At 36.0% G+C, this 20,624-nt stretch overlaps 1 protein-coding gene across 3 annotated transcripts in view; it reads left to right on the forward strand.

The window, feature by feature from the left end:
• EDIL3 (EGF like repeats and discoidin domains 3) overlaps nucleotides 1-20,624 on the forward strand; it is a 393,208-nt gene that overhangs the window by 104,386 nt on the left and 268,198 nt on the right. For all 3 annotated transcript variants that reach the window (XM_038532401.1, XM_038532403.1, XM_038532402.1), the window contains exon 2: nucleotides 14,711-14,839. In XM_038532401.1, coding sequence (XP_038388329.1) covers nucleotides 14,711-14,839 — 129 coding nt within the window. The remainder of the gene's footprint in view (nucleotides 1-14,710; nucleotides 14,840-20,624) is intronic.

Genomic DNA, 20,624 nt, shown 5'->3' on the forward strand with positions numbered 1-20,624 from the left:
TTGGCACATAGTTAAGTCACAAAAACATGTTAAACTAATATTACTATAAAATAATAAAATGTTCTAACAGTTCAACTAAGTGATGGAGTAGAATAATTCAAGAGTGTATGAAATTTGCGCAAGCAGGTAATTTGTGTTAGAGAAATTTTTTCAGAAACAGGGTGCATAATTTAAGTCCTATGAATAGTTGTGTCATCAAGATAGGTCTGCCACAAGGAAGCTATGTGGGGGGCTTGGGACATAGGGTTTCCCAATGGCTTATGTAGCTTGAAGCATGAAGCATCTAACCAAAATTATTCTAAACTGTGCTGATACCACCCATATTTGAGAGTCATTAGCAAAATTGCATAGACAGTAATTAAACCAATGAGAAAAGGGAAAGACAAATAAGGTCAGAACCTCATGAATAGCAGTGATATGCTGGGTTCCCAGCATTAGGCCAAATCAGATCCTTCTTTTAGGATCACGGCTGGTTTAGGGACTGAGAAGGAGCTGGTGGGTATTAAATTATCACAAAAACGAGCACAGGAGTGATACAGAGATCGAATCCTGGTAAGGACTCACAGTATGTGACCTAATGTGGGATGGAGACCATTGATAGAGTAGAGGCAATCGGTTTTTATTTTTAATGTGTTCAAGTTCTCTCAGTTGTCCCTTTCTGTGCTTAATGGCTTCCTTTTAACAAGTCACATTTCTGTTCGATAGGCCAGAAGAGTAACATAACCCAGCTTCCGAAGTATTTCCTTGCCTTTTCAGTATAAAAGCACTAATATTCTGAATGGCATTCTATTAAGGCGGCTGGAACTCCTAAAGAAAGGGCACTTTGCTTCCCTCCTTAAAATCAGGCTGTTCCCTATAAAGATGCAAATTGGAGTGCTAACAGCAAAAATTGGACACCTGTTGAAAACCAAGAAGATAGCATGAACACCCATAATTTCTGACTTCCACTGAGTTAATTGCTCAGCTGTCTACTTGTCAGGAACTTCTTTGCATTAGGAAAACACAATGGCCTTATAATCATTAAATCTGAATAAGATAGTCTATGTTTGTTAAAAAAATTAAAGAGCTAGTGTGTTCTCATGTTTATTAGTAAGCATGTCTATAGAAAGTGGCCTAAGTCATTTATGTTTCTGCTCCCTTGAACTGTTGACTGTGAATAAAAAGATTTAAATTCTGAAAATTTATACATTATATGGAATTAGAGCATTCAGAAACTATAAAGTGTTGCTTTCATGTGAAAATTGCTATAAAAGGTGAATATGAAATCATTCACTTTATACAAAAATTAATCAAGATCTAAATCTGACTTTTAATATATGACTTCCATTCCATAAATTAGATAAGTGCTTCTTGGCTATTTTTAGTTAGAAGAGGATGGATGCATTTTAATTTTTTTTTCTCTAGCCTCCAAATGGGTAAACATAATGCAGTCAGATTTAGTGCACAGTTTATAAACATGTTATGTAATGACATGATTGACTACTTTAAACATCTGGCAATAAATAGTTGGGGCTGTACTTAAAACTGAAAAATATTCCTTCAGCTTTTACGTGCTATAGTTTGAAACTGTCATTCTACTGCTGTCTTAAATTGTGAATCTTCAAACAAGGTTCTAAATAAAACACAATTAGACTTTACAATTTTTTTCTGTAATTTTAACATGACGTATCCTTTCTGTCTGAAAAAAAAAAGATAAAATGGGTTATCCAATGATTAACACAATGTCCTGTTCTTTCTTTGGGTACCCATGTTTCGTAAGAGATCAAGTTAGCCAACTTGTTTTTGACTGGTTTTCCTTGGAGGTTATTTTTGTACTGTGGCTGAGCAGCTTTACATTCAGAAAGTTGACAATTTAAGATCTAAATAAGAAGGAATGTGAAACCTCCCCAATTGGACATGGCACTAAATTTTATCTTCTTTGTATCACCTGATTGTTTTTATAGCCCGTGTGAGTTTGTATTCACGACAAGGATTGATGGGCTAAGTGTTACCATCATGATGTACTGTGTTATTTATATACAGCAGCCAAATTCTATCTTTTAGTCTGTCCTTTGCTGTCAACTGAAGAACTGAAATATTCTCTGAAAGAACATTTGACTGAGTTTATAATTTTTGCGTAATTATAAATATATACATATAATCTTAGAGCATAAAATTCAATAAGCTATCTTGTGCATTTTTCAAAAAAATCAGAACCAGCCAGGTGTCACTCTTTTGCTCTGTTGACCGTCGCTACACCTGTCTGATGAAACAACATACCTGGATTGGCTCTCTACTTCTATCACACATCCAGGTGTTGACCTCTATGCAGATATCGAGTTGGGTACTTGTCACCACTGTCAATTGTTTTCTTTCTTTTTTTTCTTTTAAGATTTTTATTTATTTATTCATGAGAGACACAGAGAGAGAGAGAGAGAGAAAGAAAGAGAGGCAGAGACACAGGCAGAGGGAGAAGGAGGCTCCATGCAGGGAGCCCCACATGGGACTCGATCCTGGGTCTCCAGGGTCACAACGTAGGCTGAAGGCAGTGCTAAACCACTGAACCACCTGGGCTGCCTTCTTTTTTTTTTTAAGTTTTTATTTATTTATTTATGGGACACAGAGAGAGAGGCAGAGACACAGGCAGAGGGAGAAGCAGGCTCCATGCAGGGAGCCTGACATGGGACTCGATCCTGGAACCCCAGGATCCCGCCCCAAGCCAAAGACAGATGCTCAACCGCTGAGCCACCCAGGCGTCCCCTGTCAATTGTTTTCAAACTCGGCTGAGCCCTCAGTGTTTCTTTACGTCTTCTTTCTGTAGATGGCCCATTGGTCATGTTTTTTTCCACACTCCTTGCCTTTCTGAGTATTTCCTCTCTATTGTATCTTTAACCTCTTCTTTTTTGTAGCTGCTTCTCAGTAGCATCGAAATACTGTTAGGTCTCTGTCATTTTATTATTATTTTTTTAAGGGAGGATGGGTGGGGAAGGGCAGAAGGAGAGGGAGAAAGAATTTTAAGTCCCATGGAGCTGACATGGGGCTCTCACAACCCTGATATCATGACCTGAGCCAAAATCAAGGGTTAGATGCTTAATGGGCGGAGCCAACTAGTGCCCCTAAGTTTCTGTATTAAGTACATTTCCAACCTCTGTCTCTCACCTGTTTATATTTGGATAATAGTTTATTTGGATACTATGGACTTTTGCCAGAGGCAAAGGGAAGAGTATGTGAAAATGCAGGTAGACGAGCCTGATCTTTGGCACAGGGGAGAATTTTCTAAGTTGAAATGATTCTTTTTTTTTTTTTTAATTTTTATTTATTTATGATAGTCACACAGAGAGAGAGAGAGAGAGAGGCAGAGACACAGGCAGAGGGAGAAGCAGGCTCCATGCACTGGGAGCCCGACGTGGGATTCCATCCCGGGTCTCCAGGATTGCGCCCCGGGCCAAAGGCAGGCGCCAAACTGCTGCGCCACCCAGGGATCCTGAAATGATTCTGAACTTCAGAGAGTTTACAATGCTGAGTTTGCAAGCGTATATGGTTTCTAGACCACATATCCAAATGCTCTTCTCAGAATTTTTGTTTATATTCTCATGATATAAAAAAAAAAAAAAATCAGCTCTGTGTTAATTTATCTCTCTAGTCCAAACCTTTCTCCCCAGGTTCCAATGCATAAAACCAAATTCTCACTGAGTATCTCCAAGTGCATGTCTGCAGGCATTTTAGTCCAAGCATTTCCAAAATGGAATCTATCACTTCCTTTTATCACCATCCCCAAACTTGCTTCTTAGACTGTAATTTCCATCAGAATGAAAGGCAGAACTTTTTGTTGAATTTTGGTAGGTGAGTTCATTTTTTAGCTTTCTTTCCTTTCAACCATATGGCCCATAAATTTTGTCTCTCAATAGAACTTTTGGAATCCACTTCTCTTCATTTCTGTGGTTAGTATTCTAATCCAAGCCAGCAATCCCTTGTGCCAGAGTAACATTTGCCACTTCCTAACTGATCTGCCACACTTACATTTTATCTTCTTGTAATCCATCCTCCACACTACAGGTAAGGTGAGTAATCTGAAGTCCAAATCATGTCAGCCCTCCTGCTTCGTATCCTAAGTGGCTATCCTTTCTGCTCAGGAATGCCCAGACTCCTTTTGAGACTCTTAAAGACACTGCATATCCTGTCCACTTTATTTTCTTTAGCATTGACACTTTTTTTAAAATTTAAATTCAATTTGCCAACATTTAGTATAACACCCAGTGCTGATCACATCATGTGCCCTCCTTAATGCCTGTCACCCAGTTACCCTATCTCCCTAACTACCTCCCCTTCAGCAACCCTCCTTTTGTTTCTCAAAGTTAAGAGTCTCTTATGGTTTGTCTTCCTTTCTGATTTTTCTCCACTCAGTTTCCCCTTCTACCCTTATGGTCCCTTTCACTATTTCTTGTATTCCACATATAAGTGAAACTATATAATTGTCTTTCTCCAACTGACTTACTTCATTCATCATAATACCCTCCAGTTCCATCCGCGTTGATGTAAATGATATATATGGTGTATATAGTTGATAGTATAAATGATATATATATATCACATCATCTTTATCCATTCATCTGTCGAGGCTCCTTCCACAGTTTGGCTATTGTGGACATTGCTGCTATAAACATTGGGGTGCAGGTATCCCATTGTTTCACTACATCTCTATTTTGGAGTAAATATCCAGTAGTTCAATTGCTGGGTCATAAGGTAGCTCTATTTTTAACTTCTTGAGGAACCTCCATACTGTTTTCCAGAGTGGCTGCACCAGCATTGCAAAAGGGTTCCCTTTTCTCTACATCCTCGCCAGCATTTGTTATTTCCTGTCTTGCTAATTTTAACCATTCTCACTGGTCTCATTGTGGTTTTGATTTGTCTTTCCCTGATGACAAGTGATGTGGACCATTTTTTCGTGCGCCTTGTGTAATTCTTTTTTGGAGAAATGTCTTTTCATGTCTTCTGCCCATTTCTTGACTGAATGATACTAGCCCTTTTTCTGATAGGTCATTTGCAAATATCTTCTCCCATTCTGTAGGTTGTCTTTTAGTTTTATTGACTGTTTCCGTTGCTGTGCAGAAACTTTTTATCTTGATGAAATCGCAATAGTTCATTTTTGCTTTTGTTTCCCTTGTCTCTTGCCATTTCTGTGCACTCTTCTCTCCAGGTGAGGTGGGTTTCTTCCCGTTTTTCAAACACATACACTGGCTCTCCTACCTGCATTTTCGCATGCTTTTCCTTCTGCTTCTAATCTGTTGTCCCATGTAGTTGCCTAGCTGGTTTCCACCAGCTCTCTGGTCTTGAATTAGACATGACGTGCTTTTGGGAAGGCTTCCAGTGTCAGAATTCTGAGTTTAGTGCTCCCTTCTTGTGCTCTCTTCGCACCCATAGTTTTCTTTTTCATAGACCTAACATGCAGTTGTAACTACCAGTCAACTACTTGTGTCTTTTCTTAAACCCTGAGAACAAGTCATTGTCTATCAGAGCCCCCATAGTATGTACAGCAATGATAAATTTTAATGGAGCATAGATGGGCTTCAGGAAATATGAACTGAATGACTAGGTGGATATTCTTCAGAGGTAGAAACAGTATTGTCAGCAGACTTGAGAATTCTGCATGGTTGAATTCTCTGAATTTCTGTATGGTTGAATTCTCTAATTTCTGAAGTTTCAGCGAATTATTTGATAGGATTTCAATACATGTTAGTATTAAAAGTAGTATCTAGGCCAGCCTGGGTGTCTCAGTGGTTTAGCGCCACCTTTAGCCTAGGGTGTGATCCTGGAGACCTGGGATCAAGTCCCACGTCAGGCTCCGTGCATGGAGCCTGCTTCTCCCCTGCCTGTGTCTCTGCCTCTCTCTCTGTGTGTTGCTCGTGAATGAATAAATAAATAAAATTAAAAAAAATAAAAATTAAAAAAATAAAAATAGTATCTAGTATCTATTTTTTATTTAAAAAATTGAAGGTAGTATCTATTCTAATTTTTTAACATACTGTGTACCTTCATTTTCAATTGCCAGTTATAGCTTCCTGCAAATAATTTTTTTTCATAATCATAGTAAACTAACAAAGGAATCTAGTTAAATATTTTTCTTCATTTGCTTTCCTCTCAATTGAAGGCAGAAAAGTAAAAACTTTCTTCCTTCTATCTTTCCTTCTTTCCGTTCTTTCTCCTTACTCATTTTATTTTTTTTTCTTCTTTAATAAATTAAAATCTTTAGATGAGTTCTCAAAAATGTGTAGGGCTGGGTTCCACCCTCAGTCATTCTGATTTAATTGGGCTGGGCATCAGGAATTTGAAAAGCTCCCCTGAGATTGCAATATACAGTGAAGTTTGAGAACCACTGGGTTAGATCATTTCTGATGTCCCTTTCAATTCTAAAAACTCTAGATTTTGTTATTTTAAGGGACTCTCTAGAGTGTTTTAAAACACAAAGTCTGCCCAGATTTTCTTTCAAAATATAGAGCTCCAAATAGTTTTGTCTTTTCATGCACTTAGTCTTGATTGAAGCTGTGTTAAAGGATGCAAAATTCACGTTGTCAATACTCAACAATTTTGCTAATTTTCTTTTAATTTTCTTCAGTATTCCCTTAGCATTTAAAACATTATCCACAAAGAAAAATGTCTTTTGAAATAGTGTGATAAACCACTGGCTATCAGCTGAGAGATAATGTGCTTTAAGTTAGCTTTAGTGTGGCTCTGAGTCTAAGACATTCCTTCGTTTAGTCATTAGATTTGTGTCTTCCATAGCTGAATATGGTCCTTTTGGGGCCCTGTGGCCACCAGGGCATAGAATTAGATTGTCTTTTATTGCAAGTATGTCCAGTGATTTTCCAGTAAAATGGCCGATCCTAGCGATGCAGATAAACTTATTCTTATTGGCATTTTTATCTTATTTCCTTCTCTCCTAATTGAAGTAATGGTCTGAAATATTGATTAGAATTTATATATAAAGTACATATGAAGCTAACAATCAGATCAAACTTTTTTAACTGTTTTTTTTTTGAGATCTAAACTGACTGCACTCATAAGCTTTAGTTTACAAAAGAAGGCTTTAAAATAAAAATCTTTGCATCAAACTCATTAGAACATACAGCAAATAAAATTTCAATATTCAACACAAATTGAGGCTTTACACAGGCTTTTCTGGAGGCTTCTCTCCAGAAGCCCTAAAGTAAATTGAGAAGCCTATTGTTGATTCAAAAAGTGACATTTATTTTGTTGTGCATAATTTTACCGGCAGTAAGTCATAAGGGTACTAACATTTTCTGTTTTACCAGGTTGAGTATGCATATTTTCATGAAATCTATTTCATTTTAACTAGAGTTATTGCTAACTTGTGTACTGCAATTGGCTCATTTTGCCAAGTACTCTATTTACAGACTTGTTAAAAATTCTAATTTGTGCAGTTGAAGACAAAAGCTTTTATTTTCTTCCAGTTTGTAAATAAAATGGTAGGAGGGCAATAAACTGAAGATGAGGTTGTAATACACAGACCTGCATTGTCATAGTTGTGAAGCACGACTTTAAATGGTCACTGTGTTTTGTTTTCCCACATATCAGTATGTATGACAATATCTTTCACATTTAGTGTGGGGAAATACTGAATAAATTAAATATTTTGTGTTGGTTAAGTAACATGCTTGAGTAATATGTTACCTTTTTTGTTGTTGTTTTTAATTTTATACCTGTATGCAGATTTTTTTCAGAAATGGAAACAGCATTGTTAAAGGAACATAAAAAATGGAGAAGCTTGCATTCCTCCAAATAAATTATCGGTATATTTATATTACCATGTAAATACATGAATACATTAGCAGTACTCTGTAGACATATTAATATGTAAAAAAGATCAATATACACATAGATAAGAACATTAGCATGTAAATACAATAAGTATTGTAGATGTTTGATAAGTATTAAGAATAGGCCTGGTGGAAGTGCCCTTGATTATTATGAGGACAGTCAAATAAGGGGCTTTAAATTATAAATTGGTTGCTACTAACATTGTGTTGCTGACAAAAAACATTCAGTGACATTTTGTTACCATGTCCCAAATGCATTGGCCCCCTTTCCATTTCTTAAATTCATTACTCTTGCCTATCAGTAGGGCCGTACATTTGCTATTCTCCTGCCTAAAAAACTCTTCCTTAGATTGTAACATGACTGGCACTGTTCATCTTTAGTTTTCAATTCCAGTGACACCTCCTCAGAGAAGCATCTCTGGACTGTACATTTAAGTAACCAGTTCTTTTTACTGCCTTTCTCACTAGCCTGTTATCCTGCACACACACACCACCCCCCCCGCCACTCCTATGGCTTTTATTATAGTGACCAATACCTTGCTTACTAGTTAGTTTTTCATTCTGCATCCCCTCCACTATAAGATAAATTCTAAGAGTGCTGGAACTTGATGTGTCTTCATCTAGGCTGTAGTCCTAGCCTCATCTGTGTTTCCTGGAGTGTCAATACATGATGAATGACTCAGTGATTCTCTGATCTGTGAACTGGAGAAGGGCACTAATGTATAAAGAAAACAGAATGCATAAATCATCTGAGAGTTTAAACATTGATGAGGAAAATTAGCTATTCTTTTCACCTGATTCCCAGTGTAGGGCCAACATAGGATTTTATCCTTTCCTTGGCATTAGAAATCGCGTAGCTCATATACTGAGCTCACAGGAAAAACAACCACAATTAAAAAGAGATTTTAGATTTTTAGAAGGTTTTACATTGTCTTCTGCAGTGCTACATGATGTATTATAGATGCCTGTACACTTTGCTATCTAGGCTAAATGATCATGGATTGCAAATTAATAATGAGATGAAATAAGACAATCCTTGAATCACCTTGAACAGGTGACTGGCAACAGGTGGTGGGCCAGTGAAAAGAATGAGGTGGACTTTGGACTCAGACAGGATGATCCCAGTCCAAGCAGAACCCTGGAGAGTGGGTGAAAGACCAGGCAAACAGGAAGTTAAATTTAGTCTGCAATGATTTCTTGCCCCTGGGAAAAATAATTGCTTCATTCTTTTGCCAAAAGGCAAATCGGCATCAGCTTAATTTGCCTGAGTCTGCCATAAACTGCAGATGGAATCATAAAACATAGTTAGATTCAAATTAAACACATCTGTCCTAATCTAAAGCAGGTGAGGCCAGCCAGCCAAGAAGCATCAAGCTAGAACGCTGCACACAGATTACAATATGCAGAGGTATATTTTAGGAGCCTGCTGACAGTGGAATAAAGAACCATGAAATCGTGTATTGTCCTATTTTCCCACATTGAGCCTGTCTTCTTGTATTGGTTGCCATCTTAGTTTTAAAGGACTCTACCAACACATCCATCGGGAAGTAAACAAACAGACAAAAAGCACTGATTTGAAGTCCAGGAATCTATTGCATTTTAATCAGGATTCTTACCTGAGCTGATGCTTTCTCAGGTTAATTGAAATGACAGAGAATCAGAAGTCCCTACAGTGCATTTTAATTAGACTTGAAATTCCAGCTAGAGGATTTGCTTCTACTTAAAGCGTCAGGCTTCATCTGTACAACCCATTGAGATAATGGGTAAGTAGAGAAAACAGCAGGCTCAGATATGATGGTTTAGACCAAGATAACAATGTAACTGATCCTAACCAGGACAGTTGTGAGACTGAGAAGATTGTGGCACCTGTGGAAGTGCACTGCTGTAGTACCCCCAAACCCCTTCAAGAAAATAAGCAGTCTAGCTGCAAGGAATGTAGTTAGCCTCCAGAGATCTTCTGCAGCACTTCCAGGATCCCCCTGGAGCTTTATAGCCTCACTATGCCTGCAGCCAGTGACTGAACATGGCAAACATACCAGTATCTGGTCATTTATGCCCTTGGAGGATGTCTCGAAAGAGTAAACTTTCCTTTCTGGTGGATTGGCTAAGACTTCATCAAGTTTGTATTACAAACTGAGGCTTACTTGCTCTATTCTCCTTCTTTCCCACCCCACCTCCTCTTTCTTTTCACAAGTGTCAGATCTGCATCACAGGATGAAGGATTTCTCCACCCATTACTGCTTCCTCCTCATTTACTGTTCATAGACATTACTTCTTCATAAATTTGTCGCACTCTTAACTTTATCTTAACATTTACTTCATGGAGAACCCATGTGACACAGAGATACATTTCATAATTAGATGTGGAAAAGCAGACTTAAAGCACAGTCTGTGATAATCCTAATTATGTTTGATGGGGTTCTGTCTTCCACCCTCTACTTTATCCAATGCAAAAATTTTATTTTCTTCTATACTGTCCATCTAACACTGGTACATGTTGGGACATACTAGAGCCTAAGTGAATAACTGAGTATTTATACTGAAGTGGAAAGGCCTAGCACTATTTTCCTTTTTTTTTCCTCTTTCAGAGACTCTTCCTTCCTTATTTTTCCTCTTTTATTTTTGTTATGCCCAAGGACCTCTCCTTTTCTCTAATTTTCTCTCTACTCCCTCCCACCCTCCTCTTCCTTCCTTTAAAGACTCACTGAAATATAGTATTCACATCCATACCTAGCAATCCATGTTATACCAAAGTCTTTCTATTTCCATATCTGTGTGTTCAGTAGCTTTATGGGACACTTTCATTTTGGATGTCCCACAGACTTTTCAAACACAACAATTCCTTTAAAATTAAATCCATTATATTTCCTTGTGAAAGATGACTACTCAGTCACAGAGACAGGAGCTCTAGACATCAACCCAGATATCTTGCTCTCCCTCAACTCCCACATCAATTTGGTCATAGTAGTATCTTGATTCTGCTATGTACATTTTGGTCAAATCTATTACCTCTTTTCTACCTTTCATAAAGACATTGAGTAAATATCAAAAGTGGGGATAACATATAAGATGAATTTTCACAACTGTGCAATGTATTAGAAATAAGTAGACATAAGCAAAAAAAAAAAAAAAGAACAAAATGTTCAAGGACGAGAGAGAATGAACAGGTCAGCTAAACAGCAGCTGGTGTCTACAAGATGTGGTGAGAGGTGAACATACCCTGTCTTATTTTGACCTCAGAAGCATCATATGACTGGCATACACACCTGATAGAAAACCAATTAGATTAAGTATTATCACCTAGAAAGGGCAGCACACGTACCAAGAAAGTTTTCACAGGACATCAAAATTTCCCATCCTGATGGAATAATTTAAAGGACCAGGCATTCCAGCTTTGTGTGGTCTCTGATTTATCAGGACTATAAGCTCACATCAGTTAATAAACGATGCAGGAACTTGGTTATAGGAGTAAAAAGGATAAGAATGAAAGGTAATTGATTTTGGATAAATGTATCAATGTAGTCCGTATGCTTGAGAACCTCTGGGATATCACCCCTGCCTTGCCTTTCTCCTGGAGTGTAAATAAATGGATATGAATATCTACAATGTGTCTTGATCTGTTGACTTCGCTGCAACAACAGATCCTGGTCTAGGGAGTAAAGAACTCCTCTTTTTGTAGTACTAACAATACACAAAATAATGACTGATGTCTCATCAAAAAAATATTTGGATGTTAATATCTATCTTCATGCAATGTACAGGTTTAGTAGGCTAGTCTGGCAGTAAAAAGCTATGTTACTTTGTTGATATCTAAGGTAGAGAGGGATGGTATTACATTCAAAACTGATTATCGCTTCTTTCTAGAAAATCTCAATAGTAATTGCTTTGCTTCTAGATTCATTATCTGGGGGAAAGAGCAGTAGTGATTTGGGGGGACTTTCATTTCTTGTTTTATTACCTAGTATTTATTAGCTGAATCAGAATTGAATGGTGCCTTCATGGCTTTCTCTGTTCATAGCAGTCTCTGAAAAGAGTTAAGAAAATCAGTTTTTGAAGGGACTAGACTACTTCAAAAGAGATTAACGCTTAGTCCTTTTGCCCTCAGCCTTGACTCTTCCATTTGATCCAATACAATGCCGCCTCAATTATCATCCCCAAAGCACGAATGTGATCATATACTTTATCATGCATAAAGTCCTTTTATGATTTTTCTGTGCTTAAAGATAAACTTCAGATTTTTGGCACAGCATACACAGGCTCTTTATTTATATGGCCATGCTACTTTCTGAGCTCCTTTCTCTCTGTTTCTCACATTTATGCTCTAATTATAGTGGCCTGCTTGAAGTTCCTAGAATGCACCGTGATCTTTTTCCTTTGTATATGCTGTTCTCTTTGCCTAGAATATTTAATAGATATCCCCTCATCTACTGTATCACCTGACAACACTGAATCCTTTTAGAAGTCTTTGTTGATCCTAAATTTTGGATCATGTATACTAATTACAGCTTTTACTATGTGTGGTAATTGTTCATGCTTTTTTTATCTCGCATAGTAGGCCGTGCACTTCTTTATGGTAAAGACTATCTTTAGATTTGTATGCCCAGCACTGACTTCAGTACCTGCTATAAAATAGGTACTCAAGGAATGGGAGGATAGATGGACAAATGGATGGATGAGTGGAGGAATGACTGAGTGACTAGCAAGCTAGATATATACAGAGATGGAAAATCTATTGAAATGTATCTCTATTGGTCAACAGCCTCCCCATTCAAATGTAGTCTATAAAGTGCTGCAAGGATATTCATCTTAAAATATAGATATGACCATGTCAAAACCTTAGAATACATGTTAAAAACATTCATTGGCTCTTCATCTTATAAATTCTGTTGTTATTTTTTCATCTTTACTAATATGAGATATTTATACTTTCGCAGCCATTCCTAACCAAATAATCTAGCCATACTAAATTCAATTATATTACCCAAACTTATTCATTCTCTCACTTATTCACTTATTTCATGACTCTAATAGCTATTTCAGTACTAATGTAGTATTTTTATCTATCCTATTAATATAGCTAATGACTTCCTTTAAAAATGTGACAAAATGTTAACCTCCACTTTTATTTTCCTAAAGTCCTAAGTTGCTAGTGTAGAACAGAGAGGCAATAATTCATGGGAAAGTTCCTATAAGGGAATAAAGTTCCCAAGAAATACAAAGTAGTAGAAAGTTGGGGCAGAGATGCTTTTGTAAATGTGAGAAGCCTCCTTCTCTTTTAATCTAGGCAGTGACACTTTCCCCTATAAAGAAAGCTCCCTTAAAAACTCTGTAGGCTTTTCTGAATCCGATTTATATCCTCTCTGTGCAATAAAACCACACCCATGACTTTGTCTGAAGCTTGCTTTTCACTCCAGACTTAATCAGTGCTACTTTGGGTGTGTCAAACTGTTCAGAGATATTACTTTTAGGACTTTTTGAAGCCCCTTTATTTAGCCTATAGAGTCTTTTAGGCTGTATTTGAATTATTTGAAATGTTTTCATGAGGGCCCTTCTAGCCATATTCTTAATTTGGTATTTATGTTTCTGGTATTCATGCCTTTCTGACAAAACCCCAGAATTGATCTTTCAGCGATTTGAAAGGCTGGCATTGAGTGTTTTTTTTTTGTTTGTTTGTTTGTTGTTGTTGTTGTTGTTGTTGTTGTTGTTGTTTTTTGGGTTTTTGTTGCTTGGTTGGTTGGTTGGTTGGTTATATCAAATTCTGGTCTCTCTGTATTCCTTTACTTTCAAACTCATCAGTTCTTTATTTATCACATCTCTTTCTTGTAATACTTTATCAGTGCAACTGTTAAGAACCAATTGACACTTTAACATTCTGCCTGGAAATCTCATTACTCATTTATAACAGTCATTAGTTATATTTTCTGTCACGAAAGTTTTCTCAGGGGACAGCCTTACCAACTCCTTTTCTCTATGTAATATAGGATAGCCTCATGTTTTTCCAGCCTCCTATAGCCATCCTTTCCAGTACCATTCAAGGTTCCATCTACCATCCAGTACCAAAGCCAAGGCCACATATTATAGGTTTTTGTTAGGGCACAGCTTATTTCTCTGTGGCAGTTTCTTTCTTATTCCTCGATGTTTCTCTCACTTCTCTCAAGCAAGCTAGCCTGAATTTATTCTCATGGCCCTGACAGTGTTCCAAGTAGAAATATTCAAGTGAGGGGCTTCTCGGTGGCTCAGCGGTTGAGCGTTTGCCTTTGGCCTAGGGCGTGAACCCGGGGTCCTGGGATCGAGTCCCGTATCAGGCTCCCTGCATGGAGCCTGCTTCTCGCCTCTATGTCTCTGCCTCTCTCTTTCTGTTTCTTATGAATAAATAAAATTTAAATTAAAAAAAAGAAATATTCAAGTGCTTTTATACACTTATGCTGGCTACAAGTCTGCTAACATCCTGTTGGTCAAAGCAAGTCACATGGGCAAGCCCAGATTCTAGGGATCCAGAAATAAAGCCCACCCCTTTAGTAAGAGAATTTACAGAGTTAAACGTGTGAGTTTAGAAAGCTTTTTTATTGTAGTAATTAATAAATCAGTCTACCAGATATATTTCAGTTAGTCTTTAACAAATCAGGCATATTTCATTTATATGCAATGAAAGAACCCCAAACTAAGTTAATGACTTTTAGTATGTTATTCAGTAAGCAATATATGAATTAGAAAATTTAATTTTATGTTATATATCATTTCTCTTATAAAAGCACATGGTTTCAAATGGGTCTTGCATACCTTATTTATAAATCTAAGCAGTATGATGGCTTTACCAAAGGAAGATGGAGTATGAAATAGTGCATTTTGATGCCTAAGACAAATGAAAATTCATTATCTATTTCTTTATTTCTCAGGTGATATCTGTGATCCCAATCCATGTGAAAATGGAGGTGTTTGTTTGTCAGGATTGTCTGACAATTCCTTTTCCTGCGAATGTCCAGATGGCTTCACAGATCCCAACTGTTCTAGTGTTGTGGAGGTTGGTAAGTGCAAGATTTAAGCATTTCAGTTGTTATTCTCTTTGTATGCATGAGTGACTGACAAATTTGGTGTGGTGAGGTATGGGTATTCTGTATAAGATTTCTGTATACTGTGAATCAATTTACCCCTCTGTAGTACTCTCAATTTTATAATATCTATTTTATAATTAAATTATATTTGTATTAGTGGTATTCCCAAATAATTTTAAAATGTTTTAGTGAATAACAGTATACTTCAAAGTTACTACAAGTATTACTTGAATATAATACACTTTTATCTCTCTAATATTGATATACATTTAAAATTTCATTCTTACTTAAAAATAAGTCCCTAGTCAATTTATTTAAATTAGCCACTCTAAATAATATAGAACTTATTTTAGTGACTGATAATACCAGTATTTTGTAGCTCTTTTAACCATTACTTTTCTAAGACTATAAATAAATTAAAGATGATGTTTCAGAGTCTGTGCTGTTCTTCAGAGTCTTCTCAAAAACTTTGCAAATATTGATTAGTCATTGATCATGTTTCAAATTTTCTTTCATCTGTGGAGTACTTCATTGGCATATGTAGTTATGGATTCAGGGTAACTTCATAATTTCCAAATTGTTCCCATTAAGATATGGCCGTACTTCAAATAATTTAGCACTGTTTTAACTTGTATAGAGATTTTTCTCTCTGACTAAAGGTAATACCATGATTAAATTTGAAAAAATTTCTATATTTGTTTCATATCAGTGCCAAGAAAAATAAAAAGTAGACTATATCTATCTGTTCAATATAGGAAAACTAAACATGTTTTGAGTTAAATTTTTGTCAACCAGCATAAACCTTGGAAACCTCAGAGGTTTTGATGGCTTTTGAAAAACAGTTTTGAAGAAGAGAACTATAGTAAGGGATCAGTTTGAGTTATGCATCATTGTACCTAATACAACTAACCTAGTACCTTTATGCATAATAGAAGCACAACAACTATTGAATGAATGAAAGAAAGAATAATTAAAACTATTAACTTACCATTTTTGACCACTAGTTATTGGATTTTAGTGTGTTCTATTTGTTAAATGTGTTTTCTCATATTTTTAAATAACATTAGTATGAATGTATTACATCTGAAACAATTATATTATTACAGAAAGTTACCTTGTTCATTTAATCCATTTCAAATATAATTCTCTTCTAAGGCTTTTATTAACTCACTGCTAGTGTAGGGTGTTTGATACAGTGCCACTGAAATAAAACTTTTTTAGCCACTTTGACCCAGTCTCCAAATATGTACAGTGAGTTTCAGAGTTTAATATGAGAACCATATTCTCAGGAAAGTCTATATCTCTGGAGAAAATTATAGTCGTAAATATTGCTAACAGGAAGAGATGAATAGAATAAAACTTTAGTGTTATATTTAAGCCCGCTAACCCCAAACTGACAGTGCCTTACATTTGTAGTATATAATGTTTTTGTTGCTATTTTCTAAGAGCCAAATCTGGAATCAAAGAGGCAAATGTCTTTAAATAATTTAGAAATCAGTATCTTCATAGATTTTTTAAGTAAATACTTGAATTCTTTGGTGCATATTTTTAAATTAATTCAATTTTTATCATTTTATCAGAGGAATAAGACTAGGGCAACAACACTTTAAATATACTGCCATATTCTATGTAGTTCAGTGAGACTGGAGAATCACATGATCATAGAATTAAGTTTTCCTCATATTCATTATTATATATTATATCTGAATATGATATTCAGAAATAATGCAGTTATAGTATTTTATCTTAAGTTCTATTTTTTAGTGTGTGTTTTAAGCAACCACATTCTTCCATGGTATATATTCTTATAAGAAATATATCCATATCTTGGAAGAAATATATCCATTTTTATTTGCTTTGTTATTTGCATAGCATATTAGTTACACCAATTCTAATTTAATATCTTGGTTTTTTTTTTTTAATTTTTTAATTTTTATTTATTTATGATAGTTACAGAGAGAGAGAGAGGCAGAGACACAGGCAGAGGGAGAAGCAGGCTCCATGCACCGGGAGCCCGATGTGGGATTCGATCCCGGGTCTCCAGGATCGCGCCCTGGGCCAAAGGCAGGCGCCAAACCACTGCGCCACCCAGGGGTCCCAATATCTTGGTTTTATAACATTAAAATAATAGAAAACAAGTGCCCTCAAAGTTTTAAAAATATCCATAGTTTCTTGAATGCAAGTTTGCTATATTGTGATATTATATAATATATACATATATTATATATTATATAATATATTGCTATATTGTGTATTATAATTTTTTAAGTGAGAAAATACGGGGAAATCAAACAATCTAGGTTAGATACCTCTTAGGACATACATATATTACCTTACTTTCTACTACTTCTTTCTCAACTTTCATGTAATAAGGGAGTACTGAATAGTTATTAAATACAAACATTTGGTAGCAATGCTTTTATTTTTTTTATTTAAAAATTTTTTAGTAGCAATGCTTTTTTTAAAGATTTTATTTATTTATTCATGAGAGACACACAGAGAGAGGCAGAGACACAGGCAGAGGGAGAAGCAGGCTCCCCTCAGGGAGCCAATGTGGGACTCGATCCCAGATCCTGGGATCATGTCCTGAGCCAAAGGCAGACACTCAACCGCTGAGCCACCCAGGTATCCCAGTAGCAATGCTTTTAATATCTAGCCTACCTGAGTTTCTTTTTTCATATTTTTAAGACTACTTATTGGGACAAAATATATGAAACATTAGATCATTTAAAACCATCCTGCATTTTTAGTTTGAAAAAGTATACTCCTTTGGTGGGACATTTCTGTTGTTTTTTCCTAACCTTTAGGTAGCACCAGTTCAGAAAGCATAAAGTGTATTAGTATTTTATACACTCTCCCACTAAAAAAAGCTATAGGTGTTTTAATGTAATATCTTAAAAGATAGAAGATTTTAGTTGTTGCCATCGATGTATTTTTACTTACACATTAATCTCCTCAAAGATGGAGATGTGGCCAAGCTTTCTTCTAACCTTTAAGCTATATAAGTTTTGTGATTATATGAATTCTAAATCTCTTATTCTTACTTTCCAAAAGAAAAAATATCTTTTCTATATTTTCTTAGAAAAAGTTTGGTTTTGATCTTAATTCTAAAAATTATTTTTATTCTGTTCACTCTACAATCAGATAATCTCTTCTTTGTAGTACATCTAGGAAAGAGAATTTCAAATATGTACTATTCTTAGAGATAAAAATCACTTTTTGATTTTACCTCAAACCTCATCACTTTTAGTAACTTTGTTTTAAGTTCTTGATGCTACTTTTTTCAAAAAGATCCTCACCCAATTTTGTACTTTTATTTTTCCCTCCCAAAGCATCTAGTGACAGATAAGCACAAAATTCTTTCTCGCATTTGCAATCAATCCTCGTATCACCTACATTGCCATATTATGTGTGAAAGCTTGGAGAAATTGATGTGCTCAGGTTTGTGAACTTCATTCACTAGACAACATTATTTTTCTTAGATATAATTCTTGATCTGTCTCTATACTCTAATATCCATCATTTACCCATCTCTCTTTCTTTCCTACACACATCTCTCTATTCAGACATACTTCCACACTTCAATGTTCTCAGCCTCTTAGAGTTATTATAACTCACTTTTTAGGACTACAAAAGGCATTAGGAAAATATCTCCATGATTAAAGGAAAGGGAAAAAGAATCTACTGCATATCCTCCAATTTGAAGACATCAGCCAGATTAACCAATGTTTGCACAGATGTTCACTACATGCTATCTTTTTTTCTCCAGGGGACTTATAGACAGACCACCGTGTGGTTAAGCCCCAAATTTCTTTCCACCTGCTCACATTCCTGGATGGCACTGGGTAATTTGGAGCCAAATGTTGACACATTTATTTCATACAGAAATTGCTATTACCAGTGAATATTGTAGAGTTTGTTAAAAATTTGGAAATTATTAGATTATCTAAGTTACATGGCATAATTCCCCTCTGTGTGCTATCAGATTAATACAATAAAATAATAGCAATTACAAGCTTTTACAACTCAAATATATAGTATATTAATGTAATCAAAGAGAACAAAATAAGTGATTGACTTTAAAAAAAATCTTAGTTTTCATGTATTTTTATATATCTATTGAGTACTTGCTAAGTAATAGTTACATATCTGGTGGAATGTAATGGTAAACAAATTTACAGAAATTATTGTCTAGCTAGGAAAGCAGATAAATAAATAGATGAATATGGTGGGTGGTGTGATAGCCGAAGCATATGGAGTCATAAGAATATATAGCAGGTGTCTTATCTTAAGCTAGATGTCAGGGAATGTATGCTTACCTGAAAAAGTAATATTCTCACGTGATTATAAAAATTAATTCCAATCTAGAAAGATGAAAGATAAAAGTATTTGGACAGAAGAAATAATATTTAGAAAAGATCAGAGATAGGGGTATCCCTGGGTGGCTCGGCGGTTTGGTGCCTGCCTTTGGCCCAGAGTGTGATCCTGGAGTCCCGGGATCGAGTCCCACGTCGGGCTTCCGGCATGGAGTCTGCTTCTCCCTCTGCCTGTGTCTCTGCCTCTCTCTCTCTCTCTCTCTCTCTCTCTCTGTCTATCATGAATTAATAAATAAAATCTTTAAAAAAAATAAACTTAAGAAAAGATCAGAGATAAAAATCCTTCCATGAGCTGCAAGAAACTCAATGTGGCTGGAGTTTAAAAGGAAGACACATAGTGGCCCAATGCATCTGGAGGAGATAGTGGTGACAGATTCTGCCTGATGTTTTAAGGAATATGGACTTTATACTAAGAGACATGCAGAGGAGTTGTACTTTTAGAAGATCATTGTCATTACAATATGACAACATGGGGAAAAAAAGGAACACAGTAAGGCAGGGGAACAATTTGAAGTCTCCTGCAGAAACCAGGTGAGACATGGTGATTTGGCTTGGACAACAAAGGGAATGGAAAAGAGATAACCTATAATTATTCAAAGGATACAATAGTGACTTTAGATATTTAGATATATTGTACACCAATAGTATACAATTGGTGACTGTTGGGATTACTGAGTAAAAGGAGTGTGGAGAAAGAGAGGAGTAAATGAGTTGAGTATTTCACATATTGAATTGGAGGAATTTGCTAGGTATTAGTTAAGAAACCAGGCTTAGATTTGTAAGTTATAATTATATAGATAGTTACTGATATTTAGGGAATGTATATAAATCAGCCCACAAGCAGAATTTTTATTTATTTTTATTTTTTTTTAAGATTTTATTTATTTATTAATGAGAGACATAGAGAGAGAGAGGCAGAGAAACAGGCAGAGACAGAAGCAGGATCCATGCAGAAAGCCCGATCTGGGACTCGATCCTGGGTCTCTAGGATCAGGCCCTGGGCTGAAGGTGGCGCTAAACCGCTGAGCCACCCAGGCTGCCCACAAGCAGAATTTTTAAAAGAAAACCAAGGAATGGAAACTGCGAAGAAGCTCATCAGTAATTAAGCAATAGGTAGAGAAAGTCAAACCTATAAAGGAGTCTGAGAAGGAATGGTCAGAAAGATAAAAGAGAAACCAGAAAAGCATTGCACCTCAAAAGTTAGGGGTAAATCACATTTCAAGGAATGTGTGATCAGCAGTATCAAATATGGTGGGGAAGTTGACCAAGATAAACATTTACATGGATTACATGTAGCTGATAGATAATAATGCAAACACCAGTTTTGCTGGAGTTGTGGAGAAAGAGCTAGATTGTGGCACATGGAAGATATAGATATAAGA

This window comes from Canis lupus, chromosome 3 (assembly GCF_011100685.1).
Source record: "Canis lupus familiaris isolate Mischka breed German Shepherd chromosome 3, alternate assembly UU_Cfam_GSD_1.0, whole genome shotgun sequence".
In the NCBI taxonomy this organism is placed as follows: Eukaryota; Metazoa; Chordata; class Mammalia; order Carnivora; family Canidae; genus Canis; species Canis lupus.